This window comes from Schistocerca cancellata, chromosome 4 (assembly GCF_023864275.1).
Source record: "Schistocerca cancellata isolate TAMUIC-IGC-003103 chromosome 4, iqSchCanc2.1, whole genome shotgun sequence".
NCBI lineage: Eukaryota > Metazoa > Arthropoda > Insecta > Orthoptera > Acrididae > Schistocerca > Schistocerca cancellata.
Genome location: NC_064629.1, coordinates 632,788,401 through 632,804,208, shown reverse-complemented (window position 1 = coordinate 632,804,208; position 15,808 = coordinate 632,788,401). Strand labels below are relative to the sequence as shown.

The 15,808-nt window shown below is 44.6% G+C and overlaps 1 protein-coding gene across 1 annotated transcript in view; it reads left to right on the top strand.

Annotated features, from left to right (window-relative positions):
• LOC126183542 (myrosinase 1-like) overlaps window positions 1-15,808 on the top strand; it is a 241,559-nt gene that overhangs the window by 82,829 nt on the left and 142,922 nt on the right. The window contains exon 4 of the mRNA XM_049925612.1: window positions 5,509-5,631. Coding sequence (XP_049781569.1) covers window positions 5,509-5,631 — 123 coding nt within the window. The remainder of the gene's footprint in view (window positions 1-5,508; window positions 5,632-15,808) is intronic.

Sequence of the window (15,808 nt, the reverse complement as noted above, 5' to 3'; positions counted from 1 at the left end):
AGCCTTCCAACGTACCCTTCAGCCCTCAGGTGGTGGCTTGTAAGTGCTAAGCCTGATTTGCGTCACACGATGATACAATGTGGTAGCAACAAGATGTATTGGCGTCGAAATATGTTGGAATTTTATTTCACACTGCTCCGGAAGCTCTCTGGCCAAGCCCTGTCTCTCGATGGACAGATTCAAATTGAGAGGGTAAAGACGAAGATTATTTCGCTTACAGGTTGCCGTCTTCAGGGAGCAATGATTAATGGAAGATGTCAAGATCGGATTCGTGGAGAATCCCCATCAATGCACCACATTGTCAGAGCGAGGCGGTGGTGTCAGAGAGTACTGACGCATGCTCTTGGCATGCCATATGGTCGCCGATTGACGTCTCAGAAGGATACTGTGAGCGGCTTTGTGGACTATTATCAACAGTTCTATAAAGAAATGGACGAAGTCCTCTGAAGTCCTCCACCCTTTTTGGTGTTGTTGAAAGAGTTGCTGTGGAGATCCTTACGGCTGGAGTTGTAGCTGATGACTTCGATGACGCTCTCCATAAGGGAGCGATAAACAAATCCCCAGGCCCAGACGCTTTCCCGTTGGAGTTTTATCGCATCTTTCACGACATTACAGATCCTCGTTGGATTGCTATGTACCAGTAACTTAGGCCTCCTGACGTTCCACTCCCTCCTGCCTCTGTTGAGGAACTGATTATTCTGGTCCCTTAGCTGTCCGAGTGTCGGAAGTTAAGCATTACCGGCCGTTTCCCCTAGCTGTCCGGGTATCGGGGACTGAGAATTACCCGCCGTTTCCGAAGCTTAATTGTAATATCAAGATTTTCACACGGGTCCTCGCAGCCCATCTCAAACGCGTCCTGCCTCAAGTTGTATCTGTGGATGAAATGTGCCTTGGTGGAGACAGTAACATATAGACAGTGCTCAGTCACTATCGTGATGTTATTGCACTAGCACCAACTTGCAGCTTTCGAATGTCGGTGGACTTGGACCACGTGTTTGATAGGGTGAGCCATGACTGTTTTGCGGAAGTGATGCGGCGGATGGCCTTCCCCCAAGACATTATACACATCATTATTCGACTTCTACGAGGTAATTGATCGTAGGTACTGATCAATGGCCTTTCAGCGGGCCCCATTATTATTTCGTGATCGGTCCAACAGATGTGTCCATTGTCGATTATTATTTTTGCCATTGCTCTTGAGCCACTATTATACGAATTGCGGAGCCCATTACCTTGGAACGCGATGAGGAGCCATACATTTATCTGTCGTGCGTACGCAGATGAGTTGGCATTTTTGGGTCAGAAGTGCGTGTGGTGCTGGAATGGCTCACTCGATATCGAACTGCTGCAAGCAGCAGTATGAATTTTACGAAGTCTGGTGCCTTGAACATCGGAAAGGGTCTTCCGGGAGTGACTGCGGCTCTGCTGCGGCCGATGCACACGCTTAAGTGCTTGGGAATTAACTTTATGTTCGACGTACGGATAGCAACGCCAGCTAACTACACTACTGGCCATTAAAATTTCTACACCACGAAGATGACGTGCTACAGACGCGAAATTTAACCGACAGGAGGAAGATGCCGTGATATGCAAATGATTAGCTTTCCAGAGAATTCACACAAAGTTGGCGCCGGTGCCGACACCTACAACGTGCTGACATGAGGAAAGTTTCCAACCGATTTCTCATACACAAACAGCGGTTGACCGGCCTTGCCTGGTGAAACGTTGTTGTGATGCCTCGTGTAAGGAGGAGAAATGCGTACCATCACGTTTCCGACTTTGATAAACGTCGGATTGTAGCCTATCGCGATTGCGGTTTATCGTATCGCGACATTGCTGCTCGCGATGATGATGTTTGGTTCGTGGGGCGCTCAACTGCGTGGTTATCAGCGCCCGTACAATGATCCAATCTTTGCTCAGTCAATTGCTGCTCGCGTTGGTCGAGATCCAATGACTGTTAGCAGAATATGGAATCGGTGTGTTCAGGAGGGTAATACGGAACGCCGTGCTGGATCCCAACGGCCTCGTATCACTAGCACTCGAGATGACAGGCATCTTATCCGCATGGCTGTAGCGGATCGTGCAGCCACGTCTCGATCCCTGTGTCAAAAGAATGGGGACGTTTGCAAGACAACAATCATCTGCACGAACAGTTCGATGACGTTTGCAGTAGCATGGGCTATCAGCTCGGAGGCCATGGCTGCGGTTACCCTTGACGCTGCATCACAGACAGGAGCGCCTGCGATGGTGTACTCAACGATGAACCTGGCTGCACGAATGGCAAAACGTCATTTTTTCGGATGAATCCAGGTTCTGTTTACAGCATCATGATAGTCACATCCGTGTTTGGCGACATCGCGGTGAACGCACGTTGGAAGCGTGTATTCGTCATCGCCATACTGACGTATCACGCGGTGTGATGGTATGGGGCGCCAATAGTTACACGTCTCGGTCACCTCTTGGTCGCATTGACGGCACTTTGAACAATGGACGTTACATTTTACATGTGTTACGACCCGTGCCTCTACCCTTCATTCGATCCCTGCGAAACCCTACATTTCTGCAGGATAATGCACGACCGCATGTTGCAGGTCCTGTACTGGCCTTTCTGGATACAGAAAATATTCGACTGCTGCCCTGGCCAGCACATTCTCCAGATCTCTCACCAACTGAAAGCTTCTGGTCAATGGTGGCCGAGTAACTGGCTCGTCACAATACGCCAGTCACTACTCTTGATGAACTGTGGTATCGTGTTGAAGCTGCATGGGCAGCTGTACCTGTACACGTCATCTAAGCTGTGTTTGCCTCAATGCCCAGGCGTATCAAGGCCGTTATTACGGCCAGAGGTGATTTCTCAGGATCCATGCACCCAAATTGCGTGAAAATGTAATCACATGTTGGTTCTAGTATAGTATATTTGTGCAATGAATACCCGTTTATCATCTGCATTTCTTCTTGGTGTAGCAATTTTAATGAAGAGATCCACATGGCTCTGCTGTGAGTTTGGACATCGTACAATGGATTGATTTTGTCATCTCTCATCTGGGATCAAGGAAACCGCATTTGGTTGACGTATTACCAATACCGAAGGCGATGGTGAACAGGCTGCTGGCGCGCGTGTCTTATTTTTAAAGTTCGTTATGGCACACTTACTCTTCCCCCTGGGGAAGGTTGCCTTGGTCTTGTCAACGTATGTGTTACAGCGGCTACCTTCTATGTCTGCATGATGATTAAGTAGTAAACCCACCATTCGACCGGTTTTTCGGGAGCGCTGATGATGAACTTGCACCTCTTTCACACGTGCAGCCCGTTGCAATAGCGCGTATTTCTACTTCCCTCTCGTACATCAAGAAATTTTTCATCGAATACAGTTATATACATGCATACTTACCTCGTACCAGGACTCCTATGGTATGTGGTGTTTATAACCTAATGATGAGGGGTCTCAACTGGAACAAAGTGGAGATACCGACACCTCTTGGCCGGTGGTGTGGCGTTTCGACACCATGTCTTCCTCATCAGGGAGGCTCGTATCACCTGGTATCTGATTGCCAATGAGAAACACATGACGCGCCTCTCGCTGCATGCCATTAGCATGGCACACACTCCGCTTTGCCCTTAGAAACACTTGCTTGACACAGATGAACATCGTCTGGTGTGTGAACCTACTGAAGATGTATGGCTGTTCATAAGGAAAGTACTTGCTTTTCTCCTACGTGTTGCTCTACTACACGCTGTAGTACTGCAGTCGCTTCTGTTCCCGGATGAAACTTTATTCCCGTGCACGAAAACAAACGCTGTAAAATTGATCAAAAGTCTCTCAGTTCATTATTTGTTTCTAGACGGCAGCAAGAGTGTCATTGTTTTTTGCGCGTTTTTCGAAGATCATCATACCTCTTTAATGTGCCATTCAGCATAACGTCAGTATTATACCAATTTTTTGGGCAATGTTTTCATGGACCCTCCCCGCAGCAGGGGTTTCCCGGGTATGAGAAGCTGAATTCTTGTTTGGTGCTTTTTACGCAACTTAACCCATGTTATAGGATTCTCAATTTTTTTCGAGAAGACGTCCCCGACTGTCACCTGCTGGGACTTCATGATCAATGTGAATCTACTCATCTCTAGTTGGCATGTGGTCGGCATTTTGTTTTGTTTCACCAGGAGGGCGTTCCTATGTTAATTATTGTTATTTGTTATCTTGATGAAGTCCCACAGGTTGTCTTGAACCTGTTGTATGCTGGCACATTGAGTAAAAAATGTTACACTGTTAATGGAATTATTAAATTCACTTTTATCAGTTACCTGTAGCTAGTAACTCTTTAAATATTGCGGAAAAGATATTTTCTTTGTCTGATGCTCATTACTGAACTGTTCTGCGGCACTGTACAAAAAAAAAATAGAGGTTAATGAGACAGCTCATGGGAGGTGGGAAATAGGGGATCGAGTCCCGGTCTGGCACAAATTTTCATTTGTCACAAGTTGCTAATGATAATAGATATTCACCAAGTGTAAATCCACTTCACATATCATAATGTTACTAAATTCACATTTTTACGTTTTTCCCGACCTTATGAAGTTCATTTGTAACTTCGATACACCTTCTTAAATGTTATCACGTCAGACTGTGAGCGTCTTCCACTACTACTGCTACTACTACTCCCTCCGATACGACAGGGCATAATATAATGGCAATTATGATAGGATGCCGTGATATTCACGTAATATGAAAGTATCTCTTATTTTAATAATAATTTAAAAGATATTAAATAATAAGGGACACTATATATCACGACACAATTGTCCATGCTACAAAAATTCTTAATTGATAACTTTTCACAACAGTAGTAAACAAGCAAATAACGTTAATGGGCTTTCCATTGGGACATCTGTCTTAAAACTACCGAAATCCGGATATTAAAATTATTAATGTTTCAAACTTGCTTTCTCTTCTGAACAATTTACATCTCTTAGTTCAGGAAAACAGAGCTACACAACTATTGCTCTTAGTTTGTCAACTACGGACATTGAAAATGTTCGAAATCTTTCGTGGTAACTTGCACGGGAGTGAAAATAATGGCACGAATTAATATAATTTATGTTAAATAAAGAATGCTACAACATGCTAATAGCACCACTTTCTTACGCTTTAAGTACGTTTTAACTCAGATGCACTAAAATTTCCTCCAACAATATTTTCATTGAATGTTTCCATTTCTCACATTCAGTTGCCAGTGCTCAGTTCAAATGTTCAAATGTGTGTGAATTCCTAAGGGACCAAACTGCTGAGGTCTTCGGTCCATAGACTTACACACTACTTAAACTAAATTATACTAAGAACAACACACACACCCATGTCCGAGGGAGGACTCGAATCTCCGGCGGGAGTGGCCGCACAATCAGTGGCATGACGCCTCTAACCACGCGGCCGCTCCGCGCAGCACTCAGTTCTTTTAGGACTTACGTACTATGGATTTCCATTATATTAACTTGAGTTAACTTCAATTTCAGGTGACCATGTACCACTGGGACCTCCCGACTCCTTTGCAAGACATAGGTGGATGGACAAATCCTGCAATTATAGATTATTTTGTGGACTATGCGAGGATTCTTTTAACACACCTGGGAGACAAGGTAAGACAATATTCATATGAAAATGGCACTTTCAACATGTCGAAAATGTTCCACAATACCTGCTTGGAGAAATTTGACAAGAAAAAATGTGTGTGAAATCTTATGGGACTTAAATGCTAAGGTCATCGGTCCCTAAGCTTACATACTACTTAACCTAAATTATCCTAAGGACAAACACACACACCCATGCCCGAGGGAGGACTCGAACCTCCGCCGGGACCAGCCGCACAGTCCATGACTGCAGCGCCTAAGGCCGCTCGGCTAATACCGCGTGGCGAAATTTGACAAGTTTACATAAATAACCTTCATCACAGTTGCAGAAGTCAAGAAGGGCTTCTCTAACAAATAACGAGAAATGTCTGTCTACATAGAGGAAAGTGTTTCGCCTATTTGACAATTTTTGTTATTTCGATCACCCCACAATAAAGTTTATAGATCAAATCGACACAGAGAGTTTTTTCACTCAGTCGTTTACATCAGTTGTGAGCTGTAATATTTGCTGAATAAGTTGTGAAGCAGGAACTTCACTTGTTGTCAATAAGTTGCAAATAAGTTGCTGTTTCGCGGTTTGTATTAAGTTATATATGATCCTTGTGTTCACACTCTATGTCGCTACCAAATAACTTTCAGTTGTATTATCAGAAAATAGTGTGGGTAAACAGTTGCTGGATTTGTTTAAATTCCTGATTTCAAGAAACGCCCAGAATAGATAACAAAAACTAGTTCATCACTGAAAATGTCGAGTAATCATAAGAACGACTGCGAAATCAACTCAAGAATAAATCGCTACTATCACTAGCTGCCCTAAGTAACTAATCACCTTGTATTCCAGAGACTCAAGGCCACAAGTGAAGAACATAAATAAAACTTCGTTTATCCAAATTAATCAACGGAGAAATAGCATAGGCTTTCGACTAAGACGCTCGGTACAGGCACGAATTTCATGTACCTATAGGCTCTGAGGTCCATGTCAGCACGTGGACAATTACAAGGAGGCAGAAAAAAAACACAAAAACACAACACATTACCATGCCTAATACGGTGTAGGAAAATCGTTGGCATTGAAAACAGCTTCCAGTTATCCCGCAGTTGATAAATACTGGTCCTGTATGGTTTTAGAGGAAATTTCATATCATTATTCCAGCTAACTAGTAGCAAGTTCAGGCAACGATAAGGGAGGTGGGTAGTGATAATTCACCATTCTCTCCAAAGTAGGCCAAAAAGACTCAATGTTGTTGGGATCTGGGAACTGTCGTGGCCAGGGGAGGTGCACCAATTTCCTCTTCGTGCTCACAAAACTAGTCCTGGATGATGTTAGCTGTCTTGGAACACATGGGGAACAAACATTGTACCATGGGGTGAACCTAATCAGCCAAAACGGTCACACAATCTTGGCAGTAATGCTACTATACCGAGTACCCACGAGGCCATAAAATACTACTACATGGTTGCCCAGTTCGTCACCGAACCCAGCCGTGTTTCACTCTTGAGCCGTAAACACAGACAGAAGTTAGAATTAGTGTGAAACACGATTCCTCCGACAAAATGACTTTCTTCTATTGCTCCATAGTCCATGTTTTAAGGGTTCGGCAACACGTTTTGCTGTTTCGGTCATTTACATCACTGATAAGTGGATTTGGAATTCCAGCTAGCACTACAGTTCCCTCCTTATGGATCACTCTTCATGTTGTTTTGGTGCTGCCAGGATTAACGAGTGCGACAGTCAGTTCTGCAGTGACATTTTCATCTTATTTCAAGTGGTTCAAATGGCTCTGAGCACTATGGGACTTAACATCTGAGGTCATCAGTCCCCTAGAACTTAGAACTAATTAAACCTAACTAACGTAAGCACATCACACACATCCATGCCCGAGTCAGGATTCGAACCTGTGACCGTAGCAGTCGCGCGGTTCCGGACTGAAGCGCCTAGAACCGCACGGCCACCGCGGCCGGCCCTCTTATTTCCCATCACAATCATCTTCAGTGACCATCTGTCACTATCGCTCAATACGTACTTTAGTCCACGTTGTGCCTTAGCGGATGATGTTCTTCCTCTTTCCCTGTATGCGGTATAAATCTGCGACAGGTACCTCTCGAAACACCAAACAATTAGGCCACCTCAGCTATGGAAGCATCCAGCATACGAGCACCAACAATTTTCTCATGTTCGAATTCACTTGGCTACGACATAGTGCACTCACAGCTACACAGAACACTGTTCTGACCGCAACTGTCACTTGCAACGTACTAAGGACATTGTGCAGTTGCCGTTTGTGGCCAAATACAAAATCACAACCTGCGGGCTTGGATAGTCTCTACGAATACAAGTGAACATTGATGTGACATACTAACAAGGACAGACAAAGGGAACATCACGGTGATTATGAATGAAAAGGAATACATAGATAAAACATTAGAAATGATTCAAAAGCCTACAAACCATTTGGATATAACGATACATGAGGCAGGCCAGCTGATGTATCGTTATATACAAATGGTTTGTAAATGTGAAGCTACATTCGCATCCGATGTTGGCACCTTTAGTGTGTTGAAACCGGTTATCCAGTAAACAGTATTTAAGCGGTCTTGGCTTTTGAATTATTTCTACAACAGAGTGATCTCCCCATTGCACAGTGTATGTTCACTGCAAAAAAGATAATACATTTTTCTGAAGCACATCATCACCAAACTGACCAGTGACCCATCACTAAGGTATCACAGAAACATTCAACAAACGCTAAAAGACATCAAAAATACATTATCAAAAGGCCAGATAAAAAGAATGACGCAAAGAATCCAAAGTCACACACTCTAAAATCCCTACCAAAGGTGCACGAAGAATATATCCTTTACGGCCCGTCATCGACTTAATAAATGCTCCATCATACCACCTAGCCCTATGTACACACACATTACTAGAGAACATATACACTTTTGTAAACAACAGAAACCTAGAAACCTCAATGGAACTAGTACAGAGAATCAAGAACATAGAAATACCAGACACAGCAAGCTTCATATCATTCGATATCACATCAATGAACACTTGTATTCCGATAAATGAAACAATTATCATCACCAAACAAGTACTAAAACATCAAGGAAACACACCAGTCTCACGCACTAATGAAATACCAAGCATACTCAAGACAACAACAGCACAAAATTACTTCATGTTCAACATAGAATTTTATTCACAACATGAAGGGTTGAAAATGGGGCCACCAATAAGTGGCCTCCTAGCCAACAACCTACAGAGCAAGACCTACACACACACAAAATAAGAGCAAAAAAATACAAAGTCATATACTGGTGCCGATACGTCGATGACATAATGTGCCTGATTGATGGACCGCGCACACACACAGAACAGCTACACAAGGAAATAAACAACTTACACCCAAAAATTCGCTTCACATTAGAAACAGGAACAGACAAACACTGAATTTTCTGGACCTCACCGTACTAAAAACCAACAACATCCATGATTTCACAATGTTCAGGAAACCGAGCATCACCATTCACAATCTGCCGAACCACTCGATGGCACACAAGCAGCCGAGCTTCAGATTCATGCTCCACAGTTTGAACAAAGCATCCGTATGCAAACAGAATTACACACAGGAGCTCAACACAATAAAACAGATAGGAGAGGAAACTGGTTACAAGCCCCACATGATAGAGAAATTAAACCGATAAATTTGTAAGCAGATAAGGAATGAAAGAACAACACACACACAGAACCTTACACAACCCCGATCAACACAACATACAAGCAATGACCGCATACAAGACACAACACACCTACCCACCTACCCACACACACACACACACACACACACACACACACACACAAAACAAAATGGCACGTACCCACCTACAATAACAAAATTGTCGACAGAATAGGCAACATATTGAAGAAACAGGGACTTCAAATAGGATACTGGACAGACAACCCAACTCGGAAAAACTCAGAAAACAGGAGAAACCAGGAGAAACCCAGAGATAAATTTAGAAGATCAGGAATATATCAACTCACATGCAGCATTTGTAAATCTGTATACATAGGACAAACATGCAGGATCTTTAACACAAAACACTCAGAACACCTCAGAGCCCGAAAAAGTAACACCACCCACGCATTTGCTGACCACCTAATAGCCCATAACCACCAACCAACTATAATAGCAACAGATTTAGAAATACTGAACTCCAGCCGCAGTCTGTACCACAAACTGACAATAGAAGAGAGCTTCCACATACAGAAGGCAACAGCAGAAAGCAAACAAGTTTCAAATAAAAACAGTACACTGTGTAAAGGCACGTTATTTAACACATTAAAGGAACTTTACAGCAAAGGCAACACAAACAACTAAAAGAGCTTACGCACACAGAGAAAGAGAGAAAAGTAAATAAAATTCAAAGCTACAAACACTCTCGGAAACAAATGAAAGCCGACGGGGTTAGAAAACACAACAATATAGTGCTCACCGCAATTTGCGAACTAAAGAGGCGTTTATAAAGAAAGAAATTACACTAAGTACATTAATATGTGTTTGCAGTGTCCTCACACGCAAAATAAGAAGGATCTGTCACAAAAAAAAACGTGAGTAGTACCAAATATATATGGAAAATGTTTTGACACGCCAAAATCACACTTTTGAAAAATCAAGAGGATATTAAATGTAGACTGGCAACGGCAAGGAAAGCGTTTCTGAAGAAGAGAAAATTTGCTAACGTCGAGTATAGATTGAAGTGTATGGAAGTCGTTCCTGAAAGTATTTGTATGGAGTGTAGCCATGTATGGGAGTGAAACATGGACAATAAATAGTTTGGACAAGAAGAGAATAGAAGCTTTCGAAATACACTCCTGGAAATTGAAATAAGAACACCGTGAATTCATTGTCCCAGGAAGGGGAAACTTTATTGACACATTCCTGGGGTCAGATACATCACATGATCACACTGACAGAACCACAGGCACATAGACACAGGCAACAGAGCATGCACAATGTCGGCACTAGTACAGTGTATATCCACCTTTCGCAGCAATGCAGGCTGCTATTCTCCCATGGAGACGATCGTAGAGATGCTGGATGTAGTCCTGTGGAACGGCTTGCCATGCCATTTCCACCTGGCGCCTCAGTTGGACCAGCGTTCGTGCTGGACGTGCAGACCGCGTGAGACGACGCTTCATCCAGTCCCAAACATGCTCAATGGGGGACAGATCCGGAGATCTTGCTGGCCAGGGTAGTTGACTTACACCTTCTAGAGCACGTTGGGTGGCACGGGATACATGCGGACGTGCATTGTCCTGTTGGAACAGCAAGTTCCCTTACCGGTCTAGGAATGGTAGAACGATGGGTTCGATGACGGTTTGGATGTACCGTGCACTATTCAGTGTCCCCTCGACGATCACCAGTGGTGTACGGCCAGTGTAAGAGATCGCTCCCCACACCATGGTGCCGGGTGTTGGCCCTGTGTGCCTTGGTCGTATGCAGTCCTGATTGTGGCGCTCACCTGCACGGCGCCAAACACGCATACGACCATCATTGGCACCAAGGCAGAAGCGACTCTCATCGCTGAAGACGACACGTCTCCATTCGTCCCTCCATTCACGCCTGTCGCGACACCACTGGAGGCGGGCTGCACGATGTTGGGGCGTGAGCGGAAGACGGCCTAACGGTGTGCGGGACCGTAGCCCAGCATCATGGAGACGGTTGCGAATGGTCCTCGCCGATACCCCAGGAGTAACAGTGTCCCTAATTTGCTGGGAAGTGGCGGTGCGGTCCCCTACGGCACTGCGTAGGATCCTACGGTCTTGGCGTGCATCCGTGCGTCGCTGCGGTCCGGTCCCAGGTCGACGGGCACGTGCACCTTCCGCCGACCACTGGCGACAACATCGATGTACTGTGGAGACCTCACGCCCCACGTGTTGAGCAATTCGGCGGTACGTCCACCCGGCCTCCCGCATGCCCACTATACGCCCTCGCTCAAAGTCCGTCAGCTGCACATACGGTTCACGTCCACGCTGTCGCGGCATGCTACCAGTGTTAAAGACTGCGATGGAGCTCCGTATGCCACGGCAAACTGGCTGACACTGACGGCGGCGGTGCACAAATGCTGCGCAGCTAGCGCCATTCGACGGCCAACACCGCGGTTCCTGATGTGTCCGCTGTGCCGTGCGTGTGATCATTGCTTGTACAGCCCTCTCGCAGTGTCCGGAGCAAGTATGGTGGGTCTGACACACCGGTGTCAATGTGTTCTTTTTTCCATTTCCAGGAGTGTATGATGCTACAGGAGAATGCTGAAGATTAGATGGGTAGATCACATAACTAATGAGGAGGTAGGGACCGGTTGGTAGGACATATTGTGAGGCATCAAGAGATCACAAATATAGCATTGGAGGGGAGCGTGGAGGGTAAAAATCCTAGAGGGAGACCAAGAGATGAATACACTAAGCAGATTCAGAAGGGTGTAGGTTGCAGTAAGTACTGGGAGATGAAGAAGCTTGCACAGGATAGACTAGCACGGAGAGCTGCATCAAACCAACCTCAGGATTGTAGACCGCAACACCAACAACTACGGTTTTGTCAACTCGCCGATGAAATTCACATTTATATCGTTCGGTTTGCAGATGACAAGCTATTAGAGTAGGACACCATGCAGTTACAAACCTATATAATTTAAAATCACGGTAAGAAACAAAACGAACGAAAGCTTTCTATAGATCTCCCTTTGTTAGATCAGTTACAACCTAAAATTTGTTCACTTTCTACAGTTTTCAATAAACAGAAACCCAACCATGATGACACAGAGGTGCTGAAACATGTTTCGGCAAAAAGAAAAAACTGTGTGTTTGCAAAAAAGGCGGAATCTATAACTTATAATTTAGCTGCATACGCAGAAAGAAAGGACAAGAGCTGGAGATCCAAAAGATGAAATTATGGTCACCCACGCATTTCTCGCAGTGTTTCTTTATTTTCGTTCAACCCCCGTAGATCTGACTGAGGCGCGTGAGAGCTGATGACATAACATGTATGTCCATTATTTCAGGTCATATTATTTCATTTTACTCTACTACAGGAGTTTGGTAACATCGACTACATCCGCAATTACGTTCAGCGTCACGTCACTTTGTCTTTGGTCTGGTGAGCTGTAGCCACATGAATAGGCTAGAAGCACTGAAATGTGTACCTTTGGCTCAAAATGCCATTGAGACACCTATATGAGATTCAGTTTCCACCGTATAATAGTAAAGTTTGCGGCCGGTATTAGTAAGGTAACGAAACTCGTGAAAATGAGTTCCATTAATGATATCATTTTTACGTTCACAGTTGTCTGACAGTACCGTGGTTGTAGTACCAACTGCCTGACGAGAGGAGGGTGTTGTACTGTTAAATATAATTTCCCCCACTACTTACTACACGTAGGAATTGCGATGTGAATACACTGTATATATACTGACGAAAAAAATAAAATATAATTAATGTAGAGTAACGAAATTTCGGGAATACATTTGTCTTGGTAACATATTTAAGTGATTAACATTGCAAGCTTACAGGTTAATGTAAGAGCGAGATAAGCCGTTGCAAATGTGAAATGCTGATTCATTACTAAGCGGTGTAACCGCCAGAATGTTGGATGCAAGCATGCAGACATGCGTGCAGTGTGTTGTACAGGTGTCAGATGTCAGTTTATGGGATGGAGTTCTACGCCTGTTTCACTTGGTCGGTCAATACAGGGACGGTTAATGTTGGTACCGAATTACGCTAGAGTTGCGTCCGACGGTGTCCAATACACGCTCAATTGGAGACAGATATAATGATCGAGCAGGCTAAGGTAATATGTTGATACACTATAGACGAGCATGCTGGGTTACAATAGCGGTATGTGGTCGAGTGTTATCCTGTTGGAAAACACCTCTTTGAATGCTGTTTATGAACGGCAGCACAACGTTTCGAATCACCTGTTTGACGTATAAATTTCCAGTCAGGGTGCGTGGGATAACAACGAGAGGGTTCCTGCTGTCATACGAAATCGTACCCCAGACCGTAACTCCAGGTGTAGGTCCAGTGTGTCTAGTATGCAGATAGATTTGTTGCCGGCACTAACTGGCATCCTCCTCACCAACACACGGCCATCACTGGCGCTGTGGCAGAACCAGATTTCATAAGAAAAGACAATAGACCTCCACCCAGCCATCCAATTAGCTCTCACTTGACACCATTGAAGTTGCAAATGGTGGTTGTTTGGGATCAGTGGAATGTACACTACAGGACGTCTGGCTCGAAACTGTCCTTGAAGTAACCGATTTTTAACAGTTCGTTGTGTCACTGTGGTGACAACTGCTGCTAAAATTACTGCTGCAGGTGCAGTATGATGTTCCATAGCCATACATCAAAGACGGCGGTCTTCCCTCTCGGCCGTCAGTCACAACCGACACAGAATAAATTATCCCACAATCGCACTCGTCAGTCATGTACGACAGACTTTAATTACATAAACATTACTCTGGACAGTGCTGACAAAGCGAATGGCTGCTGCTTGAGCTTATCAAGACAAGCAAAGCCATTCTCGTCTATCCACTTTAACGAAGACTGCAGCATTGTGATGTATTACTTAGTTGGACTTGACACATTTGTATGCTAGGACAATTTCACCAAGTGGCACTAGACTTTCCGAGGGTGTTTCTGTATTTTTTAAATTTTGTTAATATCACCCACTCCCACAACAACAGCAGGCTTATTATTTTCATTACGTGCTGCTTTCCCACTGCATCTGGCGGTGCTTTCACCAGTTGGTACTTTGCCTGCAGCAGTGCACCACCTCTCCTTGTCACACACGATGTGTGAAGCCGGTGCGGAGAATGTCACTCGGTCACGGCAAATCGGCCCACACTACTGGACTTTGTACAGTCTGCTTCGACCGAACAGTCCCGGAAGTAGAAGGGAGAACTTTTTGTGAACCTGAAAGTAGCGACTCAATAGTCTTCCTTTTTTCCCAGTTTCAGTTTTCTGTTTCTCTCCTACTACATTCTTTGAAGTTGCAGATTTGCAACAAATCTCTTTGCCCTCCCCATGACATTTGGCTGAAGGGATACTGTCTAATTCCATACACGAAGTGTCGAGAAAACCACCCATTATCCTATGCAACACAGAAAAATTATTATCTGACTCCTCATTAGTTTCTGCACTCTTCTCACTTTTGAAGGTCCCTGACTTCAGAGGACTTCTGTCTGAAATCACAAGGGATACTTGTTGCTGAGATGATTTTTTGAATGGAGTTGTGCAGGATGGCGTCAGAGTCCAGTGCTGGAGCAGATGAACCCCAAAACCTCTCACTCTGCTGCGAGGTAGAGGAACCACATACACTGCCTACTGATGCGGTGGCAGTGAATGCGATGATTCTGCCTTCTATACTTCTGTGATGCTATTAAGAGACTGACTCTCTCTCAACCAAGTCTCTGCGGACCACATACGACATTGTCTCCGGCTCGCTCCACTTCGATTATTACCGTTTTTAGTGATGGCGGAAGTCCTTTCGGAATCGGCACGCGATTCTCGGGCCGTACCACTATTCCACTCCGAAGTAGATTCGCGGTATAGGCCGCATCTTGGTAATCACTGCAGTCGTCGAGCACATCTCCCCTCTGTTGCTGGAATGGCTTCGGGTCACCAGTAATCTTACGAGCACGTTCCTTGCGACTCTCACTATCGTCGTCACTAGCAATTGAATAATCGCTCAATTTTGTTCGTGTCTTATGGAATCTCCTTCGGCGTTGCTCGTAGTCCTGACGACTGGTGTACACTACTGGCCATTAAAATTGCTACACCACGAAGATGACGTGCTGCAGACGCGAAATATAGCTGACAGGAAGACAATGCTGTGATATGCAAATGATTAGCTTTTCAGAGCATTCACACAACGTTGGCGCCTGTGGCGACACCTAAAACGCGCTGACATGAGGAAAGTTTCCAACCGTTTTCTCATACACAAACAGCAGTTGACCGGCGTTACCTGGTGAAACATTGTTGTGATGCCTCGTGTAAGGAGGAGAAATGCGTACCATCACGTTTCCGACTTTGATAAACGTCGGATTGTAGCCTATCGCGATTGCGGTTTATCGTATCGTTACAGTGCTGCTCGCGTTGGTCGAGATCCAATGACTGTTAGC